At 40.6% G+C, this 25055-nt stretch overlaps 1 protein-coding gene across 1 annotated transcript in view; it reads right to left on the reverse strand.

Moving 5' to 3' along the window:
* Nucleotides 1–23559, reverse strand: part of ELL2 (elongation factor for RNA polymerase II 2) — a 41254-nt gene extending 17695 nt beyond the window's left edge. The window contains exons 1-5 of the mRNA XM_066616599.1: nucleotides 23239–23559; nucleotides 13843–13890; nucleotides 8474–8595; nucleotides 6468–6631; nucleotides 2165–2424 (exon numbers count right to left, since the gene is read on the reverse strand). Of these exons, the coding sequence (XP_066472696.1) occupies nucleotides 2165–2424; nucleotides 6468–6631; nucleotides 8474–8595; nucleotides 13843–13890; nucleotides 23239–23373 (729 nt within the window). The 5' untranslated portion in view covers nucleotides 23374–23559. The remainder of the gene's footprint in view (nucleotides 1–2164; nucleotides 2425–6467; nucleotides 6632–8473; nucleotides 8596–13842; nucleotides 13891–23238) is intronic.
* Nucleotides 23560–25055: the final 1496 nt, after the last annotated feature.

The raw sequence follows: 25055 nt of genomic DNA on the forward strand, positions 1-25055 counted from the left end.
GAGTTAGGACTGTGCCCTAAATTAATCTGGCAATGGGTCTGAAAGCAAAGACTAAGTGAAATCAATTGTAATGAAAGACCAATGATACCTTACTTTCCAGAGTTTTTATTTTAACTATATTTTGATGCTCACAATTAAGTCAATAATTTAAGAGAAAGTGACATTTCAAATTAATCACTTCCTTTTACAGGAATTATATAAAAGGAATGCAACGCCCCATTCTGAAAACCTCTGGTTTAGAAAGAAGGCCCCGGGGTGGGGGCATGATTGAGACATATATATACATGGAATGGACAGAGGGAAGTTCCTTTTCCTCTCACACAACACCAGAACCAGGGGACATTCACTAAAACTGAGTGGTGGGAAAGTTAGAACAGACAAAACGAAATATTTCTTTTCCTGGGTATAACCAGCATGTGGACCTCCTTGCCACTGGACACTGTGATGGATCCTGGCCAAAATGTCTTTAAAAAGGACATGGGCAGATGCATGGAAGTCCATCACAGGTTACAAATCATGACTGAATGCAACCTTTGTGTTTTACAGGTAGTCTATCTCTGAATGCTAGGTCCTAGGGTGTGGCCCCAGGAAATAGGAATCTTGTTGTCTATGTGCTCCCAGAGGCGTCTGGTAGGCCACTGTGAGTTACTTGAAGCTGAACTAGATACTCCCTTGGTCTGACCCAGCACTGCTCTTCTTATGTTCTTATTAAAATCATTATTGGTTCAAAACAGTAGTAGGTACAGTGTTCTGGGTTGTTACAAACAGATACGGGGGTATGGATATGATCACCTGAACACCCAATACTGTCACTCACCCCCAATCAATAGCGCAAACAGGTGGGGTCCATTTGCCCACCTGCAAAGAAAGCTCACCGCAGACACTCGTCCATAAATCGACCCCACAGATAAGTCGAGAGCAGGTTTTGAGCTAACAATCAGGGAATTTTCTATGAACCTCGCGTAAGTCGGGGGTTAAACTTAGGGGGGGTGCATGACTATAGTTTTGTCTGATTTTACCCGGGCCAAATCCTGAAAAAATAACCCACCACTAATTGTTATCCAAGAACTGTAGTCTCTAATTTATTAAAAAAGTAGTAAAAGTTCATAAGATACATTTTTATTCTTTTTTAAATTCTGGTCTTCACCACCTGTTTGTAAACACTGTCAGAGTAAGTGCACTGTAAACTACATACCAGTAAAACAGTGGTTCCCAACCTGGTATTCATGTACTTCCAGGGACACTCAACAGGACCTTTAGAGCACTTGAAAAAGAATGGAATAATGGCAGAAAAAGGCAGGCCATGTTCCAGAATGCCTTGCAAGACAGGAATGCCTTGCAGGGCCAGCAAGGCAGGAAGGGAGGTAGCTAGTTGGCTGTGAAAACCCCACCAATAGCTAGTTTTGGGTCATCAATGCATGTATGAACCAGTGATTGAAAACCAGCACAGTAAAAAAGCTGAAACATAATATGGAAAGTGATCAATCAGCCAGAATTTCTCAGCACACTTCTGGTGCAAAACAGTGCAAAGGCAGAGTCTTCTGTTTTTCAAACAGATAAAAAGAGAAAACACTGTGATAAATACATGAAGCCTGGGCTTTCATATAGAGGAGAGGAGGGTTTGTATTATTAATTACAAATATTTCGCCAATATGAAGGGTACAATTTATGGAAATGGGCTGCCAAGGGATATGCAAGTGAAAAAGGGTGGGAACCACTGCAGGAGAACCATGAATCAAATCCACCTTTAAGGTGTCTGGTGTGTTAAGCCAGAAGCTTAACCAAGGCGGTTTAAGCTTTAGGTATACTCAAAAATCTTCTGACACCCAAGGCAGCATGCAAATGCTGCCCCATATTACCGTATGGTGGCCAAGTTCTGCTCATCCCACTCTCCAGAGGGCTTCATTCCTCTCACCATTTCCTGAACCTTGCTGCGAGACTCAGCACAATTATTTTTATTTAATGTTACTGTATTCTTAACTCTACAAAACGGGTAGCAGTTCCAAAACATGCAAAATAAATGTGCACATGCCATAGCTCAATAACCCTGGAAAGAGTTAAAAAATGAGTACTATAGTCTCTGGTTTTCATACGGCAAGAAAAATAGCACGTGTAAGAAACAAAGAGATGAGAATGTGCAGAAGAGTAAAATAGCCATCCTCACCTGTTGAAGAATAGCTGCAAGGGAATTCCTGTCTTTTTGACTAACACCATCTTTCAATAAACGAGCAAGGAGTTCTGGTTTCTTGTATGTTTTCAGTGCCAATAAGTGAATCACTCTATCCCTATATGGCCGCTGAGAAATACTGTTGTTTGCATGGGTCTTGCGTATTGTATTTGCAGGGTTGATGGGTGTGGACCTTTTCCTTTCAGGCACTGCATCTGGAATACCTTGTGGTGCTTTCCGAATCTGTACTCTCTTTCCTATGTGCAAGATAAACAACATTTTAATTCCTTTCCACCTCAGGAAACAAAATGTGTTACTCAAAATTCATTTGCAAACTGAACTGGGGAGAGCGCACTTTTGAATGTACACCAGACTAGTTTTTGAAAAATAAAATTCTGGTATTATTTACAATATTGATCCACTATCATTTTAAAATAATTATTTATTTGCATGCATAATTTGTAAGACTACAACACAACTCTTAAGTACATATTTCGTTTCATTCCAAAACCCCTTGCAGCATTTACCAGATTTTTGTAACAGGAAGATTTTTTTCATTTTACGGCAATATCATTTCAATTAGAAAGTCTAGAAGTAATGGATACAATAATCTATTTTATCTAACTACAACAGCACACAAGTTAATACAAATATCCAAAACAAACCGGCGACAGCAGACAGCCCAGCCAAATTCATCTTCAATTATTAAATATGAACATTTTTATACATGGAACCTAAACAACTAACCTATAATAATCTGGATAGCCTCCTGCAACATGAACCTCTTGAATAGAGTGCCCAGGCATCTGAGGCCTCCCTATTACCAATTCCCCTATTACTAGAAGTTAGATGGCTGGTGACCAGGGAGACACCCTGATTGGGGCATTACATCCCCAGCAGAGCTTGATTGACACTGTGATGTCATTTCTATATGGCCAGGCACATCACCACATGATCAGATTTTGTTTTACATTATATATACTGCAGTAGGTGTGCTGAACATATGTCCCCTATATTTTAGAAGTCTTTGGGTTTCCTTTTCAAATGAACTGAAGAACAATCATTCACATGAGACCACGTACACGCATACAGACACCTGTACATACAAAAAAATGCCAACATCCCTTAATACACCTACCGCTCATTACAAAAAGCATTTGAGACCTGCTGCCATGAGGTTTTTTTTTTTGCATGAAGACACCAGAAATGGTACATTTTTGTTTTGGCGCTTCAGAAACTAACATGTAACTGTGCCCGCACAGAAAAACTATTACAGGAAAACTATCATAATAATTTATTTGGGACAGTAGGGCCCAAAGAAAAGAAGCTGTTTTATGTTGTAGGCCAATGAAGACCAGAAATGTTTTGAAGAGCTGGATTATACCAGAAAGCTCGCTATTCGAGAAAACTAGGCATAAGCAAGGCAACCAGCTTGCTGAATTATTGACTGGCTGCACTCTTCTGTATTAAATTAGTACCTTACAATAAATAGGACTGTATTACTGGTTAAAGCCAATTTTATTTAAAGAAACTATGACCTTATTTCAGCCACCCTGTGTCAATGCTTCAAGAATATGCTCTCATAAACTAAGAGGTACTTATTTTCTTGTTTTACAAAGAAGAAACACCTCCCTGTATTATGTAATACTTAAGCAACTTGACTAATATTAAAACTTTATTGCATCAAGATAAGTGGCGATAATACCATTATCTACTGGCCATAGCTGTTCAACAGAATGAAAGCTCTACCTTGATAGTCAAGTGTTCACCACTAAAGAGGTGTACAGATTTACAGATAGTATCAGCATTACATAACTCGTCTGAGAACTACTATGAATCAATTAATATTCCTTTAGGTATTACCTGACAAAAACTGTTTGTATGAACTAGTTTGAAGCTCTGGATCTCCTGTTCATCCATTAAGTGCAAATGAGAGTCACATACCCTCACAAGGTTAATGAATGCAAAAGAAGATCAAGACTCATAGTGTTTGAAGTGCAGTATAAATATCACTTGCTTTCCAAAACTGTCTAAATAACTTGCAAAGTGCAATGCCCATCACAAGAAATACCACTCTGAGAATAAAGTACAACTCAGGCTTCTTAAATCAATAAAGTAAAAAGATAACGTGAAGTCTTATAGAGGAGCCAGAGTTCCTGGTTACACAGCAGTGATGTAAAAACACTTTTTACAAGTGCCGCCGCCTAGGGAGGTACGTGGGGCGGCTGCAAGAAATAGGGCCTTCTCAGTAGTGGCACCAACGCTATGGAACTCCCTTCCCCTTGACTTAAGAATGGCTCCCTCTCTTGAGACCTTTCGGCAAGGCCTGAAGACCCTTCTGTTTAAACAGGCCTTCTGAGTTCTTGGCCTTTTAACATCTTTTTAACATCTTTTAATGTTTTTTTTTACAGGCCTGATTCTTTTATGACTTGCTGCTGCTCTATGCTCTTTTTACCTATTTTTACTCTGACTGCTGTTTTTAGTATGTGTTAATATGTTTTTATTTGTTTTTAAATTGTTTTTAATATGTTGTAAGCCGCCTTGAGTCCCTTCGGGGAGAAAGGCGGGGTAGAAATAAAGTTATTATTATTATTATTTATCACACACACACACACACACACACACACTCAACTCACCTATTCTCAAATGCAGTTAATGCCCTCTACCTCATGTAGTTTGGTCCTCCACACATGTTTCTCCAAACCTGGAGTCTAGAAGCCCTTTCACTTTCCATTCCAACTTCTCCATTTCAACTTCTAACTACTCGCTTAACCCTTCTCTGACCTACCATCTTTCCATAGCAGCTCAAAGTGCCTGCCCTTACTTTCATTCATTATGGACAGCTGCAGACCAACCAACAACTTACAGGCCCAATGAAGATAAGTTATATTATCTTCTGCCATCAACATATATTTGCCATCAACAGATATTCTGCTGCCATCAACATATATTTGCCACTGTTACAACCGGCACAGGCACAAATGTTAGAATTTGCAGTAATATCTGGTATACCACCTAGTAGAGAGACCTTAGGCGCACAATATGCCAGCCACAGCTGTCACAAGAACTAAAACTAGAACAGTTGAGATTATAGTTTAACTGTTATTTTAACATTATCAATTATTGTTAGCTAACCCAGGGCTTATAAAACCAAATGGCAGTATAAACTAAAGTACTCTCAACTAGCCTCTCTGCATTAAACACACTGCAATTACTTAGTGTCATCTAAACTTATAAAAGTACTGCCTCCAGTACTGAGACACTGAGCCTTAAAAAATTAGAAAATATTAAATTTTAAATAAAATAAAATATTAAATATTAAATAACACACCAAATGTTCCCACTGCGGTGACTTTGAAGCACGCTAAAAATGCAATTCAAGTTGCAGTTACAGTATTTGGCAGAGGTCTTCAAATGAACCTGCTATTACCATCAAATTCAAGAATATCAATCACTAGTACACTCATCTCTATAAACGTCTACCAAACTGTTTGATAGAATGCCAAATTTTTTTAGGTCCTAATAAATTTTGCTTGTAAATAACCTAGCTAACTCAGCCCAACATACATGCAAGTCAATCACTAAGAGAACCACAGAAGGGTTAACCTAGATAACAACCAGTTTAGATATCAAGTTTAGTATTTGAAAACTACCCAAGTCATTTTGAGCTCATCTGTAACACTAGTTATTTATATAATGCAATAAAGGCCAAACTAGAAAATCAAGGAACTCATTACTATGCAATCTGAAGCTGTACCCACACAAATGAAACATCTATATTGTTGATAGACTAGTGCCAGATAATATCTGGAAGATTATAACAATGGCACTGATGAAACAGCTCCAATTTCAGCAGCAAAACTGAGGTATACAATTGGACATGCTGCATGGTGTAAAGACAGTATATTTCAACATCCTACACACACACTTCATTCTGAATATTTGATTTTATGTATCAATACGTCTAGGCACCATTGATCACAATAAGGCCCAACTGTTCGTAATGATTCCTCTGAGACTGAGGAATGTTATGCACACACACTTCATTTAGCAATTAATATCACTTGATGCAACACTGCAAAGCATTCCATGTCTGTTGAAAAAAATATTTCATCATGCTGCAAAAGTCAGACACTAAGATAGGGTTAGCAGACTATAAGCCACAGACAGATCAGACACCCCTGCATTCTAACTGTAGGCAATGAAACTATATCTTCAGGACTTTCAGAACTAGGCAACAAAAAAAACAACAACACTAAAATGTCCAACTTTTATTGAAGTGAAAAAAATACAATCATACCTACATATGGTCCACCAGGTTTTATGACCTTTGTACTTCGGTTGCGAGATTCTTCTTCTGCCTGAGTCATACGTTCTCTGGTCATCTGGTAAGAATCATTTGTTGCACAAACTGTAATTTTGTCCTGTATAAACCCCAGGCAGCTGAGCTGTGAGGATCCAGTACTAAGCAGTTACAGAAGAAAATAAAACTATTTACTATATGCAGATTTATGATAGCAAAAGTAACAGCCTTTTCAAAATAAATTATTTGAGTTCCTCTAGCTAGCTATAGCCAAGTGATTAACTAAGAAGGTTCCATTCCTTTGGCAGCATTGCATATAAATCCATTTAAAACTCAGTAACTGTTTTTACTACATGCATACATAACAGGTCTATGGATGGCAAAAGAACAGTGAACTAATTGTGTTTATTAAGCAAAAGAAAAGCAGTATCACTAGTGGAAGAGCCGGATCAAGGCCTAGAACTACCTTTACTTTGTTTTGAATAGCTACACTGAAAACCATCTTAAAGATTTTTATTCAGCAGGTACTATCAGCTGAGCAAAGCTCATTTATCCAAGCATATTTAGAAGCAGAGGCTCAAGTTCTCCATGTTCTCATATCAATTTCCAGTAACATCTATGGTGCTTCACAATCAAAGGGCAGTACCTGTTTGTATTTCCTAAACACCATGATTTCTTGTTTTAAACACACTTATTGGGATGGAGTCCAAACAGAGTTTTTAATAACAGAATGGTACTTCCACCCACTTAAGGGGTGGGTAGATGTGGAATCTCCACCAACTCCCCTAGCACCGGAAGCTTCCTGTGCCAAACCCCACAGTATTAATGAAAATTCCCCAACATTCAGGATTGATGCAAGGAAGTGGCAACAGGATATAGGTGTCTTGTTGTCTTATGTGCACCTCAAGGCACCTGGTGGGCCACTGTCAGATACAGGAAGCTAGACTAGATGAGTCTTTGGGTTGGTCCAGCAGGGCTCTTCTTATGTTCTTATACTGTCTCTTCAAGGGACATTGGGAATTTTCTTGAGAATTGTCATGAATTTCTAAGAAGCCACAACGTCTTCTCCAATTCATAATGAAATTCTTTGAATATACATGTGATGTACTTGTGCCAAGAATATACATTAACATTCCCTTCATTCCATTCTACAGTAAATGCATGATTCATCACTACTTCCTGGATACATTCCATTTTTAACAGCCAGGTATTTAAGATAAACAGTTTGTCCTGTCTGTTTTTCATCAGTGTGTGAACTATGTGGCACATCTCTGAAAGTTATTCTTGTATTTCTACTGTGAAGGTAGGTATTATTCTATAATATAAAACTGGACAGAACAATTTTGTAAGTATACAACACAGAGGGTACATCCCATCCCAATCAGTGCTTCCACCATTAAGAAGTCCCTCCATCAACAGAAGTTCCCTCTATGAATGGATGGAGTACTCTGTTCATAGAAGAGGTCTTTGTGCAAACGGATGGAGACTTTAAATGCGCAGAACTCTCCTTCATACTTGGAGGGAGCGTATATTTGAGGAGAGAGCACCCAATGATTAAAGTGCTAGATAGGGTAATACCCAGAAGCACTGGGGAGGGGGGTCTTCTGCTACATGAATGTAAATGTAAAGAAGAAATGGAAATGTAAAGAAGATGGTTTTCCACAGAAAGACACAAATATTCAGAAGGCCATGGAGAATTTTTAAAGCAGTACTTAGATCTGATATTATTTGCAAGTAGAGTCCTTGTTTAATTATTCACTGTTATAATACTTTGGATCAAAACTGTGCAGCATCTGATGAACCTGAAAACCTGAAGTATGTGAGGAAGTGGACTGTAGTCTACGGAAGTTCTGGGTGAAGTTTGTTAGTCGTTAATTATTGTGAAACAACAATACTCTTCACTGTTTTTACTGCAAGAGACTAATGTGACTACTTTTCTGGAAAATACTTTTGGTCAAAGGACTAATAAAAACAGTTCCTCACTAGAAAGAGACCCTGCTTACCTTGAAACAGTTTGCTGAACACAGTCAAAACTTCCCTGAGGATTATCTTTGCCAACATTTGACAGATAAAAATTAAAGGTATGTACTTCATTTGGGAGATCAGTTTTGGGAATCTTGACAAGCTGAAAAGCAATCAAAAGAAAGCATTTTTATATGCTCATCTGTAAAAGTAATATATTATTGAAGATAATACTTTTCCATATTCATAGCAAATCTGCTGTGTAAGCTGCTGCTATTTCCATATAAATAGACAGAACAAAAAGATGATGATTTCTTGAAAGGGCCACTGTCCAAGTAAGAACTGAGGCATGGAGCACAACTCTATACAAGTTATTCCAGAAGTCAGTCCCACTATGTTAATCAGGGCAACTTCCAGGTACATATGCACAGGACTGCAGTCTTGATTCCAATTTTTCATATTCAGATTGAACAAGGCATGAAAGCACTAAACTGTTTTTTGAATTTAGGAGGTGTGCGAAATTTGGTGGCCTTCTTTTTTCTGGTTTATTTACCTAACCAGAACAAGCCGAAATCAATTTAGATGCTCTCTCTGTACCCCCTGAGAAAAATGTGATTCAGAGGTAACTAAATTTCAGATTAAACCTGTGGAATCTGCAGGAAAATGAATACAATATATGGTTCTACTGATGAATACAATATATGGTTCTACTGCTGTGTTGAGAGAATGACAAGGCAGAATTTTGTCAGTTACAGTAATGCACACCTTCTGAAAGAACTTAGAAAGTTTGTGTATGCTGAGATCATCTAAATCAGGGGTGCTCAATAGGTGGATCATGATCTACCGGTAGATTGCGAGGCAAAATGAGTAGATCGCGGAGTGCCGACCCCCCCCCTTCAGGTGCCTCTGGGAGGAAACGCCGGGAGTAAGGCCCATTGTACTCAATGGGGCTTACTCCCAGGAAAGTGTGGCTAGGATTGCAGCCTCACAGCCTAATCCTAGGCACGTCTACTCAGGAGTAAGTCCTGTTATACTCAGTAGGGCTCAAGGTACACCAACATACATTGTACACGTAAGTGTTATATGTTATGATGGCGCGAACATTGTAAAAAAAACTCTGGTAGATCTCCGGGCCTTGCTGGGTTTCAAAGTAGTTCTCGAGCCAAAAAAGTGTGAGCACCCCTGATCTAAATGGTCCAGAAAGTATCCAGAAGGAAATTTGCAGTTCTAACAAGTGACTACTTCCAATGAGTTATTCAAAATTTCCTCCAAGAGTTCTTACTGGTCTCGTCTCTAACAATGCACCAATGGTCAACAGCATTGAGGGAATACCTAACAAAAGGAATACTGTCACAAAGGCTGAGAGGGACAAAACAAAAGAAGCTACAGAGCCAGCAACAGGTAGATGGTTGTTGGCATTTGAGACACAATGTTCCCAGGAAGAAGCTACAGGAAAAGATCTGAAGGCCTGGACAAGAATTGAAGAAGTTTGGGGAGAGAGCTTAAGGAAACCTTCCAAGAAGCTGCTTCTGAATGAAGAAGACAACCACTTGGTGGTGCTTTGGGTGGTGATTTAGGAGGGGTGTGTTGGCAACCTTCAGTCTCAAAAGACTATGGTATCACGCTCTGAATGGTGGTTCTGGAGCAGCATCTAGTGTGGCTGAAAAGGCCGATTCAGGAGTGACAGTCCCTTCCACACTGGGAGCAAGTGTAGTCTGTCCCTGGTCTGTCTCCCTGGCTATGGGCCTTCCTTCTTTGCCTCTTTGCCTCCATCTGTTGGGCAAGTGTCTCTTCAAACTGGGAAGAGCAATGCTGCACAGTCTGCCTCCAAGTGGGACGCTCAGAGGCCAAGGTTTCTCATCTGTTGAGGTCCAATCCTAAGGCCTTCAGATCCCTCTTGCAGATATCCTTGTATCGCAGCTGTGGTCTACCTGTAGGGCGCTTTCCCTGCACGAGTTCGCCATAGAGGAGATCCTTTGGGATCCAGCCATCGTCCATTCTCACAACATGACCAAGCCAACGCAGGCGTCTGAGTATCCAAAGTCTTTACATGTAGTCTTCAGACTACAGAAAACTGAAGGAGCTTCCAGAGCCCTAAATCTGCCTGAAGTGTGGAGCCAGTCAGCAAATTTTCAGGGAAGCACTCCAGTGAGTGAACATTACTGAGATGGAGCTAAGGAGGGGTAACTGGATATCTAAAAGCCCAATCCTGAGCTTTTCAGCACCAGCGATACAGGCATAACGCCAGCTCTGGGAGTTGCAAATGTGCTGTATGGCGCGCCAGTATGCCCGAGTATGCCGGTACGCCTGAGTATGCCCGAGTACGCCAGTACGCCTCAGTATGTGCTGAGTCAGCGGCGGCGCCAGCCCAGCACCAGTTAGCGCTGAGCCCATTGCTGACACCATGCCACCCGGACCTAGGTAAGGGCTCCAGTGAGCAGTGAGGGCTTCAGTAGCAGTGAGGGCTTCAGTAGCAGGGGGGAGGCGTTCCAGGGTGGAGAGGAAGCGGGTGGGACTGGCAGAGCTCTGCTCCACTGGATCCTGACCTCTTTGATGGGCCTTCAAGCCTGTGCCAGCAAAATCATCAGTGCAGACTTGAGAAGACCCATTGTGGGGCTTTCTCCGGGGGAAGGGGAAAGGTTTTGGTACTGGTGCACTTGGCAGTGGTGCTGCCTTTAGGATTGGGCCCTAAATTCCTTTGAGAAATGAACAAGTCACAGGATCTAGACATTCTTGCGAAATGATATTTGGAAAATCTTATAAGCAATAGATCATTTAAACAAATAAAGTAACCCATCCATTAATTTTTAAATGAAGTTTGTTTTTCTTGGTTTGGTTTAATATCAGGTTGTGTGATCACTTCCACACTTTCTCAAGGAAATGGTTCTTAGTATATGGGAGCAGTGGATGGTTAATAGAGGAATGGGGGGGTGTAGGAGCCCCTTCCCCATTAAAAGATTTCCTTATATGTAATTAAGGCAGGTGGGATTTTAGAATTCCCTCATTATATTATTTAAAGAACCTTGAGGGGATTAATATGATAGGGAGGTGGTAGGTTTTTCCTGATTAATATAATTCCCATTTGTATCCACAAATATTCCTTTGGTACTAATACACTGTAGTAGCCTTACAGTTTGCTCTGTATAACACATTTAATTCATATTTACAGGATGCACTATCTGAAAAATACACTCATAGTATACTTCCTTCCTTCTGCCTAGTTTGAAAACAGGTAGTTTTCATCCCACGATTGGAATGTGATATGCTGGGTAGATGGCCACACATTCCTAGAGTCCTTCATTTTTTCTACCTGGTACATATTGTTTGCCCATAACCATTTAAAAAAATCTAAAAATATTTTATGCTAATAGTAATTTTATTTCAGGCTTTATAAACAAGAGGTCATAGCAACTTTACTTTGGTATGTAAATAGTATGCAAATATTGATTAGTATATTGTCAATTGTACCATTTTTAACAATTTTCCACTGAAAGACAATCAGGATAAATAGGTATGTATTTTCAACAGAAGAAGAATGAACAATTTTAACTGCATTTTCTCTCTTATTTTGTAGTTGGTACTGCACTACTAGCGATAAAGAAACAAGTGGCAAGAGCTGTTTTCAGTCCAATACTTAAAAGGAAAACAGATACCAGAACAGATATATACTCCCAAGTGAACAAATCTGAATCTAACAATTTCAAAATGGATTTCATAAATAGGTTGCAATAATTACTCTTAATGAGCAGCTTCTATGGTCAAATAACAGAGATGGCATAATGCAGCTATTCCATTTCTAGTAACTAACCCTCTCAATCTTTGTTTCGATCTAGATGCCGGGCTTACATTTTACTTCACCACCACCCTGCCTTGCTCCTTGGTAATTCAACATTCATGCTGATGATCCCTCAGACTTGACTGCTTCCCATCTCCTACCTCCTCTTTTGCTCTATAGCTTTGGACAGACACTGCCACTGCCGCTCTCTTGATTTATCTTCAACAAAAGCGTTCAATATCTCTGACCTTGTGGGTGTGGAATTCCCTGTTTCATTGCCATCTTATCTCCTTCAACACTGCACACAGTTCTCCCAGACTGCATTATTCTCCTAGTGACCTGCAAGCCATTGATCCAATAGCTCTCTCTGAAGCACTGGTCTTTTTTCTGCACTCTCTTGGGACTCTGCAGTTTTTGCCTTCCATTCTTCTTTCCCCACCCTGGCTAACAGCAGCACTTTGATAATAAATACTGAACATAATTCTATCAGCTTGCTGCTATATGCGAATTCGATATAAACTAGTGAACACACATTCTCCAGTGTCTACCTGGTGGCCTGGGCACTCTAGCTGTCACTCCAGACACTACTATTTTTTTACAAAAAGAGAGCCTTAGTGAAAGAAACCGTGCGCTCACTATAGCATGTGAAGCAAGGCACAAGGTTCATTTCATAGCTTCAGACACACTTTGTACTTGACACATAACCATAAAAAGATTTTTCTTCAAGAAGAAAAAACACACAGAGAAATAGAAGAGTGTAAAATGCATATTCCAAAAGCATTAAGGGAATGAAGTAGTCCATTACTTGCCTGTTTGTAAAAACAACACTATGACCGTGTAGCAGAGCTTTATAATGCCAACTAAGCCCTCTGGGCAACTTGGTATTGATTTTAAGATTTAATACCTTTCTGCCCCAGGGGATTCAGTGTGGTTTACAAATAATCCATAAAATCCATCTACAATAAACACCAAAATTACACTCATGATTAGTTAAAATTACACTAAGCCCCCAAAATACATACTGGTTCCATTCCAGAGGTCTGCCCAGAAGTTGGAATGTATGTAAATTGAAACAGCTGACTCTTGCCTACCCAGCACTTTCACACCTGCACAAAAGCACCACAACAGACAGATTGCGCCTGCGCAAAAATGCTGACAAGGCTGTCCACAACTTGGGGACCCAGGGTACCTAGACAATCAGCATGAACATAACACCTGAGTGCCTGCTGAAACAAAAGGTTAACAGCATCCTGAAACTACACAGTAGTGGAGCTAGACAGGCCTCTCTATCAGCCTTTCTCCCTGGCGGCACTGCAGATATAGGATCCTCTTGTCAGAGTCCTATATCTGCAGTTCCACCAAAGAGAAAGCCCTGACCCCAGACACTGGCAGACTTGGCCTGGAACATGGGAGCAGCGTCTCTTTTCCTTGTTGAAATTAGTAAATTTCAACAAGGAAAAGAGTATATGGATTCAAATGCATGGTGCACAAATATGGCTGCTCATTAAATAAAATTATCAAATCTGGTATGAAGCAAGCAGATGTATCCATTCCCTGTGTTTATAATCAACATCTGAAAACTCTGTTTAAAATAACAAACACCACACCTTCACTCCCCACAGAGTAAATACTCACCCCTTGGAGTCCTTGAAATTGGATGGAAGGTCGTGAAGGAATCAGTTTCTGAAGAAAAAGAACAGTAGCAATTTTTCATTAGAATAAGCTAATACAGAATTAAGACCATTATAAATATTCTTATAGAATATTTAAGAAGAGCCCCACTGGATCAGGCCAAAGGCTCATCTAGTCCAGCTTTCTGTATTTCACAGTGGCCCACCAAATGCTTCAGGAAACACACAAGACAGCAAGACACAACCTTGTCCTGGTGTCGTTCTCTGCATTTGGCATTCTGAGGTAGCCTACTTGTGAAAATCAGGAGCTGTCCATCAGAAGCAAGCTAATAATCATAGAGCACAATGAAATTTTAAAAAAATGACAATTCAATACATACTAAAACTAAACTAAGAGCCAAAATTATTGTTAGCTAGACTGGTGTAGAACAAGTGCGATCGGACTCAGTTGGCTTAACTGGAAAAGAATTAGATCCCACAGGCGTGCGCACATACACAAAAATGCCTGCTTTATTTTTCACAAGAATTAAAACAGACCTTGTTGTAGTAGCAGTTGGACACATCTCTTACTACTTATTCATAAAAAACAGACTATGAATAGCATTTAATAGTAAATGGCTTGTTACCTTTTAGCAGTTTTATTTAATACTTGCAAACAAAAAGCAGACTGCTAGCTAAATTTGTTTTGGTACAAGAAAAACTAATGGCTCTGAATAGAAACCTTGGAAATTATCCAAATACAGTAAAATTGAGTGAATAGTCTTATTGTAAGGATACTAAAACATGCTTTGCACTAAACACAGAAAGTGACAAAATAGTGATACTTAACTAATTGTTCAAGATCTTGGTGCCTCATACAAGATAAATGACTTTTGCAACAGCAAAGTTTCAGGCCATAAAAAAGCAGCCGTGCTAAAACAAGAGTTTCTACATTTTATAGCCAAGGCACTGTTCAAAATGTCTCTGAGTGAAAGAGCTTTCTGCTACATCTAATTTCATTTAAAGACAAGTGCACCCACCAGCATTTGATTTGACAACATCACATAAAGTAATTTATCAACTCTGTAATTTCTTTTAAACAAAACTCTTTATTACCTCAGTGAACAAATTAAAAAATAATGAAATAAAACATTAAGAACATGCATCAGTCACCAAGTTTCAACTACAGAAATGAATATTTTAGGTTCTAGTTTTATGACCCACTTTTATACAAAACATTTAAACACTCTCACTCACTCACATTCTCAGTTCCTAAGTTGCAAGCTGCCCCCCCTCCCAGGACAGTGGACCCCAGAAGTTCACTCAAATAAGATTCAACAGTGTCACTCACACTGATGATCAGTAGATGATAGCCATTTCATCCCTTATACAATGACTTGACACAAAGCAGGTTTCCTTAAATGCAGATCTTGGTTGAGGCAGCATATGTGATGCCAGACATGCTATAAGCTGCTTCCACCTCCATTTTTCTTGCTATCCAGTTTTAGTTGAATATAAAAAAAATTAAGAAAATGTTGTTCATACTAAAAGGTGACACTGACTTACTTTAAAAAAATTTTTAACGCAAAGAAAGCATTGGTATGGGTTATAAAAAGTGTGATTTATTTTCCCCAATGAACGCAATACTTCAGCCCACAGTGAATGATAGTATATGTCAATTTCAAATGCAGCATGGGCAGGTTTAAAGTAGTAAAATAAAGCAGTGCATGTTTCAGACTAGTCTGTGCTGAAATGACTACATGTATCATTCTAATTGTTGGACCAACACAGCCATTATAAACAGAATTAACTGAAAATATTCCTAAAATTGCCAGGTACAGCAAAGATTGCTAATTTTAAATTACTTTTATATACCTCTTAAAAACTAAGGGCCCAATCGTATGCATCCTGTGGTGGGTAGAGTCACAGAAGCCTCATCAAGGTATGGGAACATTTGTTCCCTTACCTCGGAGTTGCATTTCGGTTGTACTGGTGCTGGAAAGTTGGATAGGATTGGACCATAATAGTGGCATTTTATAGGTTAACTCAGCGATTTTCAACCTTTTTCATCTCATGGCACACTGACAAAGCACTAAAATTGTCAAGGCACACCATCAGGTTTTTGCCAATTGACAAGGCACACTGTTCTGCCAGTGTGGGGCTCACAATCCCATTGGTCCTTCTAATAAATGATTTTCCCCCAAATTCATGTGGCTCACCTGTGTGCCACGGCACAGTTGTTGAAAATGGTTGGGTTAACTCTTGCAATCTAGAGCAAATCTGCCTAGAAGTTCATATGCCTTCTCATAATCACCTATTTGGGTCATTCTCCAATAAGTATTACACAGGTATTTACCTCTTTAAAAACAGGTACTGTATAAAAAGCAGTTTGGGAAGCCCTGCTGCTACTGTTAGAATAGGAAATAAAATTTCCTCTGGATTTTTCCCATAGTCGATCTGGAGGAGTTAGAAAGCACAGAGATGTTTCATTGTGTTTGGTCATCGGATTAAGAGAGTTGCATCCTAACTTTCTGCAGTGCACTGGTCTGCATAAGCACAAGTCTCCTTCCATGAGCAGAAGGAGCTTCTGACGATGAAGCAGCACTCTGCAGAAGATGCGGATACAATCCAGTATGTCCTGTGCTTTTACAAAAACCTTCAGATTTTGAATGAAAGCATAACTGGTTCCTAGGAGATGGAAAGTTTTGGCAGGCACTTTTTGTTTGAATGAATGACACTTTCTTTACACCCTTCCAGTCTGAGTGCTTATATATAGTAATCATACAGAAGCTTGCTTCTGTAAGAACATTAAACTGAAGAACTTTCAAGATGCAAACATGCCTGACCATATGCACAAATGGCATGAGTGCCCATTCTCAAACAGTTCCCATTTTAAGCAAAGATACTGTGATGGTCCTGGTTTTTAACTTACACTTGGAAGATACAAGTCAAAATCTTTGCTATGAAGCTTCCTGGGTAACCTTGGGCCAGACACTATCTCTCAGCCTAAACTACTTCACAGGGTTGTTGTGAGGACAAAAGGAGGGACAGACCATGAAAACCACCGTCTGAGAACCTTGGAGAAAGGGCGGTATATGAATGTGAAAAATATTCCAGTTGTCCCAGAAAGCCCTATTAGCTTGCACCACACTATAGAGTACTGTAAATACATTTTTTTCATACTTCACAACACATTTGCTACTGATAGCAGTGGTGCTGGACTAAAGAACAAATTTTCAGATGAACCCCTGAAAATTAACCTGTTCTTAGGTAGTGGGGTTTCCGTACTTGGAAGTTCTAGATTTCACAGTAGAACACTATCTAGTAGAACACTATCTGAATCCAAAACATGGTATCGTGCATGTTTTATGGCTTTTGCCATATAACCTCAATACTAGTGTACTATTATATCTTGCAAGTTTTAAAATAGTGACCTCAGCAACAGGTTTTAGCATTCCAAAGCACTATGGACAACATATATCCACATGCACCTTTTGATAACATAGTAAGGATACAATCCTAAATACACAAGTTTATAAACCTCTTTGAACTCAGTGATCCTTACGTGTGAAGGAACTAGGTACTAACATATCAGTTGTCTGACACTGAAGGAACTACATGATACTGTGAAAATCAACAACAGGTTACCCACACTTCAACCCATAATCTGAATGGCCTCAGAATCAGAACTGCTCAACATCCTTAACAGTATTAAGGTTCATAAAATATATCAAGAACATTTACTAACATACACTGCAATCTTCCGTATGTAATAAACTTAAACTTTTCTTAATGAACCATATTAAGTATTTGCCAAACATAAAATGTCTACTATAAATGCTCCTTTGAAGATCTTTCAGGTTTATGCTACACCTTCTAATCAGATTCACAACATAAAAGGAAAATTGTATTTAAACAAGGATGTTTCAATGGTTTGTAAGCTTATAATCAAGTGCAAACATGTAACTTCTTAATTTTAAGAATATGAATATCTTATGCTAGAAGAACAAGTCTGAAAACACCCAAGGAAAATGTCTACTTACATAAGATTAAACTGCAACCATTTTAAGTACCTGTACTGTACAACTGAAACCTGTGTTTTAAAACCAAGCTAAGCTGAACAAAAACGTTAGTTGCACCAAGATGGCCAAATGTCCCCTTAATCCATATATTATTGTGCTCCATCCCCCAAGTTTTCTTATAGCAAAATCCTATGCACATTTACTCAGAAGCAAGTCCTACTTAATTCAATGGTACTGATTTTCATGTAAGTGTGTTTAGGACTGTAGCCTTCTACTTCATTGCCTATTTATTTTAAGACTGTAAGCTGCTTTGGGCAGAGGCCTGGTTGTACTGTATTATCTTTTGTAAAGCTCCTATAATTTTAGATGCTTGGCAGTCAACCTTGAAAAGCATATTCCAGTATTTTCAAAGATTGCTATGCTTACCCTAGACTTTCCTTAAAGGTTGAGTCTTACTTGAAAATATGGAGTGAAGGAACTAGGTACTAACATATCAGTTGTCTGACACTGAAGGAACTACATGATACTGTGAAAATCAACAACAGGTTACCCACACTTCAACCCATAATCTGAATGGCCTCAGAATCAGAACTGCTCAACATCCTTAACAGTATTAAGGTTCATAAAATATATCAAGAAGGACTGGCAAAGAAAGCAGATACTAATAATGCAACCATAAACATCTACCAGGAACCTAACGTTCCTGCTGGTTATTTACAGGCACATAAAAAGATGGCCCACACACAATTCCTGCAGTATTAGTTGCACTGCCAACCTCCAAATGAACAATCATATTTAGAACAGTTCCAGTGGCATCTTGGAAGAAGATCTAAAGAGCCTGATCACAGACCAGCAGCAAAAAGCAGTTTAGTACAGATTAACTATCCTGTTTAAAATTAAAGGGGAAAAGTCTTTTTTTGTCTTTTAGATAAGGTTTAACAACAGACTGCAAGTATGAACTGATACAAAACAATATGGTGAGGTTGTACCATGATCGGCTTTATTGCAAGCATGATATTTCAGCTCAGCCAACTTTTTGACAGTATCTATAAACTAACAACATGATGAATACATTATACAGCAAGTGCTTTGCACTCATTTCGTTATGACTGTAAGTATTTGAAGGACAACACTGCTTAAGGCTGCAATTCCAAATATACTAGGGAGTAAGGGCCCAATCCTATCCAACTTTCCTGGGCTGATACAGCCACAAAGCAGCCCTAGGATAAGGGAACAAATGCTCCCTTACCTTGAAGAGGCCTCTTTGACTGCCCCCACACCACAGGATGCCACATCTCCATCAGTGTTTGAAAGTTGGAGAGGGTTGGGCCCTCAGTCCTATTTAACACAGCAAAGATTAAAGATGCATAGGACTGCACTGTCAAATAATTTCAGATGTTTGGCTGATGTCACTGTTCTCATTTTTTATGTTTTTACTTTTATTTTTTAACAGGAAGTCGTCAGTACAGTAGTAGCTGGACATGCATAAAGTTAGTTCCCTCTTATTCCAGCCAGAAACAGACATGAACCATGGATATTGTTCCCTCACCCTTTGACTCCTGGAGGGAACTACTACATACGAAAACTCTGCTGCTGAATTAAAAAAAACAGGCACTGAGACAGAGGGTTTAAATAACCACATTTGTAATTTACAATTGCCGACTTTAAAGAAAAAAAGCAATCTTGATCTTTAAGAGTGTCAAAACTGACATTTGTTCATTGAATAGTCAGTTTTAATATCTACTTTATGGTTCTGTAACTAGCTGTCCAAGTTGTGAACAAGTTCTGTTCACAAATTCTTGCTATGTTACATTTTGTAGAAGTAACTTGGCATACAAGGATATAGCACTGTCATCCTTATGAGATAGGAAAAACAGCAAGAGGTTTGTTTATTTCAATTTCCTTATTCTTATGTAGATAATGCAGTTATTTACCTCATATAGAGATAAATACTTCACTCACCACACAATTCAGTGCATATTTACCCATAAGCAAGCATTAAGTGATTTTATTGGGATTTAATGGCAAGCATGCCTCAAATTGCAAACCTATTGTTTGCAGCATTTTAGATTCCAATTGGTCTTAGCGTTAAAAACAAGTTTTAAGTTGATTACATTTGATTTTATAATGTAAATGCAATTAATCTTCCTCTTAACAGCTAGCTGAAAAGTAGTTTAGCAGATGTCAGCACAAATTTTAAATAGTAATGTGTTGTAGCATGCAATAGTGTCACTGTTTTCATTATATGCACCGAACTTCATTAATATAAGAGACACCACGCTACACTCAAACCAAAGTTTGAATCTATCAGCATACATAGATTTCACAGGTAATAATTTTTTTCTAAGAACTATATTAAAAAAATAGCTCCTTCTGTATCACCAAATAAAATGTATTTCATGTTTAAATAGTTATACAACTTGAAAACAGACACTTTCAGCTTCAAAAGAAGCCTTAAAGTCTATGAAACAAGCTAAAATATTGCAATAAGACAATACTGTATATCTCTTTCTCAACATATTAACTGAAGTTATCACTCTAAGACGAGTAAGAAGGAGGTCTAATATCATAGGCAGAGTAAATTGTGTAATTCAAAATCTAATATGAAATAACAGCCATAATTTCACTTAAAAACATTTAGTCTATGAATCAAGTTTTTTAAAAGTATTGTTTGAAAATTAACGTTCTCGTAAAAACGTAAGGATATGGGGAACCTTCAGTCACATATGTTCTATTTGCATTAGTTATTGGGGGGAAGCACAGAGCATAAAGCAGAGATCAACAATGTCTGTAAAAAGTATCCCACTACAGAATGAGGCTTACAGCAGGCATGCCACTGCAATTGCTTTAGTTTGCAGATCTTCAAATGATATATACATACTAGAAGGCTGCAATTCAAAAGTTGATTTCTGAAGATCGTGTTTGGCAGAAGTAATGATTTCCACTCAGGTTTAACAAGGAAAAGAGCTCATACACAGTGTAATTATGCAGTACAAAACCCCAGGGTGGCTATACTCTGTTGAAAGGCTAAGGAGGCAGAAAGAAAGTTGGGCCAGACATGCTAGAACAGAGGAGAGAAGCTCACTGAAGGAGGCTTACTCCAATTCTTTTAGATTCACCGGCTTATTATGAAAAAAACAACCATTAGTCACAGGAAAAGGCACAATTTGGAGGTCAATTCTGGGAAAACCAGGCCTGAGTCATCTTTCTTCATGAAAACTGCACGGGGAAAGAAGTACTGCAACTCAGAGAAGAGAGTCTGCTGTCTGTCAAGAACCTGTTATTTAAATTCTGTCTGGTTTAGCATATTCCCAGTTTTTCTTTAAGAACTGCTCCTAAAAGCATTTCAAGGAAAGTCTGAAGGAAATACAAGACATACAATATTTTATTTTAAAAGCGGGATCCGAAGCTCTTTTTTCTTGGTCTCTATGCTCAAACAATTTCTCAAGATTTCTCTCCAGTAATGGGGGGGCGGGGAGTAACAAAAGGAGGTTATGAAAGAAAGAGGGAGAGAAGCATTTAATTTGAAATTCCATATTAAGACAGCAGCTAATTAGAGCTTAATCCTCCTTGTTGAGGCAGAGCAACCACTTTTAACATACCCTGAACAAATACAAGTGAAGGCTCAAGTTTCCACTGGAAAGCTACAGTAAGGAAAAACTGCAAGGAAGACTATCAATCCTCTTGTTCTTTCCTTTTGCAAAAGAAGCCTGACACTCTCTATTATGCATTCTCTTTTCTGCACTCAGGATTTGAAAATTAATGTTTTTGTTGTATTACATTTTGAGGGGTAGGGGACACAGAGAGATCTTACTTCAAAGGTAAGATTAAGAAGAAATAAAAGCCAGTTATAACTTTCACATTTGCTAGAAAACAGCATCGCTTTCTCTCACTCTTTGCAATTTAAAGTTGGTTTCAGAATGGACTCTGATGCTTCAAATAGCTGATATTGTTAGCAGAAATAAGCTGTGAAGCTTGCCCCATTGCAATTTTGCACAGAACAGCTGGTCAGGATGGGGAGAGGCTCAGAGACAAAAAAGGAAGAGGGGGAAAATAAGTAAAGAAAAAGGGAAATATAACTATATACCTACAGTAAAGAGTTCACAAGGTGAAGGAAACCTAATTTTCCTGACAGCATTATAAAGATATGCAATAAATCTGTCATAGTTGCCATTGTCACTTAAAATACTCATAGCCACCTCACACTTTCAGGAACGACAATGCCTGAAAAGTGGGGCCCACAAGAGAGAGAGAGACACACACACAAACACACTATCCAGGGAGAATGAAAGAGAGAGATCAGCAGGGAGAAGAACTAAGCACATAAATAAATGACAGCTCAGCAGAATCTGCCTCATCTGGGAATGGCTGGCTCCGGTCACCGCCAGCTCCAGAGGCACTAGCTGGCACCAACACCAAGAAAAATGACTTTCTTGTGTAAATGCCATTTTTAAAAGCTGGGCATTAGCCACCGCCCCCCCTTCTCCCCCCTTCCAGGGAGCTACAGGGAGCTCCTTAGGGAGGGGGAAAAAAGCAGCAAGAAACTTATTTTATTTCCTTTTACCCCCTCCCCAAATTTGGATCAAATTAAAGGGGAAATAAAAGTAGCTGGGGAGCAAGAATTTGGATTTTGTTTCCTAAGTTGCCTATAAATAGGCACTGACCATATGGAGCGACAAGAGGGAAGGGGGGAAAGAGAGAAGAAAGAACTCTTGTAAGAGCCCAATCCTATCCACACTTACCTGGGAGTAAGCCCCACTGACTATAGTGGGGCTTACTTCTGAGTAGACATACCCAGGATTGGGTTCTAAGGCTCTTATCCTATCCACACTTACCTGGGAGTAAGCCCCACTGACTATAGTGGGGCTTACTTCTGAGTAGACATACCCAGGATTGGGTTCTAAGGCTCTTATCCTATGAACACTTACCTAGGAGTAAGCCCCATTGACCCATGTCTACTTTTGAGTAGACATGCCTAGGATTGGGATATAAAGGGCTTCTAATCATATCTGGACCCTCAAAAACTTACAGCACAATCCAAAGCATGCCTACTAAGAAGTAGCCTAATGGGTCAATGGGGCTTACTCTCAGGTAAATGTGCACAGGACAGGAGCCTTAGAGCCCAATCCCAGGTACGCCTCCTCGGAAGTCAGTCCCATGATAGTCAATGGGGCTTACTCCCAGGAAAGGGAGGACAGGCAATCCCAGCCATACTTTCCTGGGAGTAAGCCCCGCTGAACACAGGGAGACATGCCCAGGATCGTGCTGCTGGCGGGTTCTCCCCAAGGAGGGTCGAGGGGAGCCAGCCTAGCCTGACCGGAGGGCGCACTGTCACGGCGGGCGCCCCGACGAGAAGGACCCGGGGGCGCGGGTCACAGTCCCCCGGTGGCGGCCCTCACCTTGCTCCCCTGGTAGCTCTCCAGCGCTCGGAAGGCGGTCTCGGTCAGCTTGACGTGCAGCACCGTGATGTTGTCCTGGGTGACTCTGCCGCAGGACACGCCGTACCTGCCCCCCTCCTGCAGCGCCGCCGCCATCTTACGCCGCGACCCGCGCCGCCTCCCGCCCCGCCGCCACTGCCACCGCCGGGGCCGCGAAGCCGCCGACACCGGAGGCTGCTGCTGCTGCTACGGCCGCTTCGGCAGCTACAGCCATCCTGCCGCTGACGCACCGGCCCACCCCGCCAGCGCGCAGCCGCCGCCGCCGCCGCCGAGGCACCCCGCCCACTCCGGCACCACAGGCGCCTCCGCCCCCCCGGCGCACACCTGGCCACGCCCCCTTTCCTCCCACGCGACGGGCCCGCCGCCCGGCCGCGGCACGCGCAGGCCCGGCCCCCACGCGGAGCGGCCACGCCCACCGGGCTCCCGATTGGCCAAGCCGCCCAGCAGAGATCCGCGAGACAGAAGGGCTTACCCGAGGTCAGCTCGAGAGGAGGGGCGGGGCTATGTGCTGACGTCAGCGCAGGGGCATTTAATCGCGTTTCCATCATTGTTGACGCTCGGGATTGAGTCGCTTGCGGGCGTGTTGTGTTCCCGGGCCGTCACGCTGCCCCGGCCCCCTGTGCGCGCTTGCCTGGGAGTAAGCCCCTTGGCTAAAGTGGGGCTTACTTCTGAGGAGACAGGCTCCTGGCCATGCTTTCCTGGGAGTAAGCTCATTGACTATAATGGGACTTACTTCTGAGGAGACTTGCTTGTGGGACGCAATCTCCTGGCTCCTGAAGAGGGACACCAGATGCTTCCTCCTTTTACCTGGTGATGTTCTAACTAGTTCAGTGGTCTTCAACCTTTTTTCATTCCAGTAAATTGCCAGGACCCCACAACTGAGGCTTCATGTTCCCATTGGTGTCATGACCCACAGGTTGAAGAACACTGATCTAGATAATGACACGCTACCCTAGACGCCTTTAAAAGGGAATTGGACAAGTTTCTGGAGGAAAAATCCATTATGGGGTACAAGCCATGATGTGTATTGTATGTGCAACCTCCTGATTTTAGAAATGGGTTAAGTCAGAATGCCAGATGTAGGGGAGGGCACCAGGATGAGGTGTCTTGTTACCTGGTGTGCTCCCTGGGGCATTTGGTGGGCCGCTGTGGGATACAGGAAGCTGGACTAGATGGGCCTATGGCCTGATCCAGTGGGGCTGTTCTTATGTTCTTACACAAGAAAGGGGGGGCCAACCAAGGGAAGCATCTGTGATTGTTTTAGGTACATGCACATAAACAGTTCTGGCAGGGAACTCTGGCCTTGTGCCAAAGGCGTCATGCAAAGCAGTAGGTTTTAATTAGGAGTTGAAAGAAGTAAGAGAAGAAGCAACTTGCAAGAGGGCTGGGAGGATGTTCCGAGTGTTTGGAATAATGAATGTTTTATTATTGCCACTTCTTATTGTGCTAAGCACATTCCAATTTTTGTTTCATCCATCACTTTCTGGTTCCATACAATAACAAACGCAGATTAAAATTCTCACTTCACCCACATACAAGCCCTGGGAGGGCTCAAAGATTTGCCATTTAACCACACTTTAAGTCTATCCCACAGATAAGTCAAGGGCAGGTTTTGAGCCAACAATCAGGGAATTTTCTATGAACCTTGGATAAGTTGGGGGTTAAACTTAGGTGGGTATTTGACTATAGTTTTGTCTGATTTTACTCTAGGCCAGATCCTGAAAAATAACCCACCACTAATTGTTACCTAAGAACTGTAGTCTCTAATAGGAAGGGTA

This window comes from Tiliqua scincoides, chromosome 2, assembly GCF_035046505.1.
Source record: "Tiliqua scincoides isolate rTilSci1 chromosome 2, rTilSci1.hap2, whole genome shotgun sequence".
NCBI lineage: Eukaryota > Metazoa > Chordata > Lepidosauria > Squamata > Scincidae > Tiliqua > Tiliqua scincoides.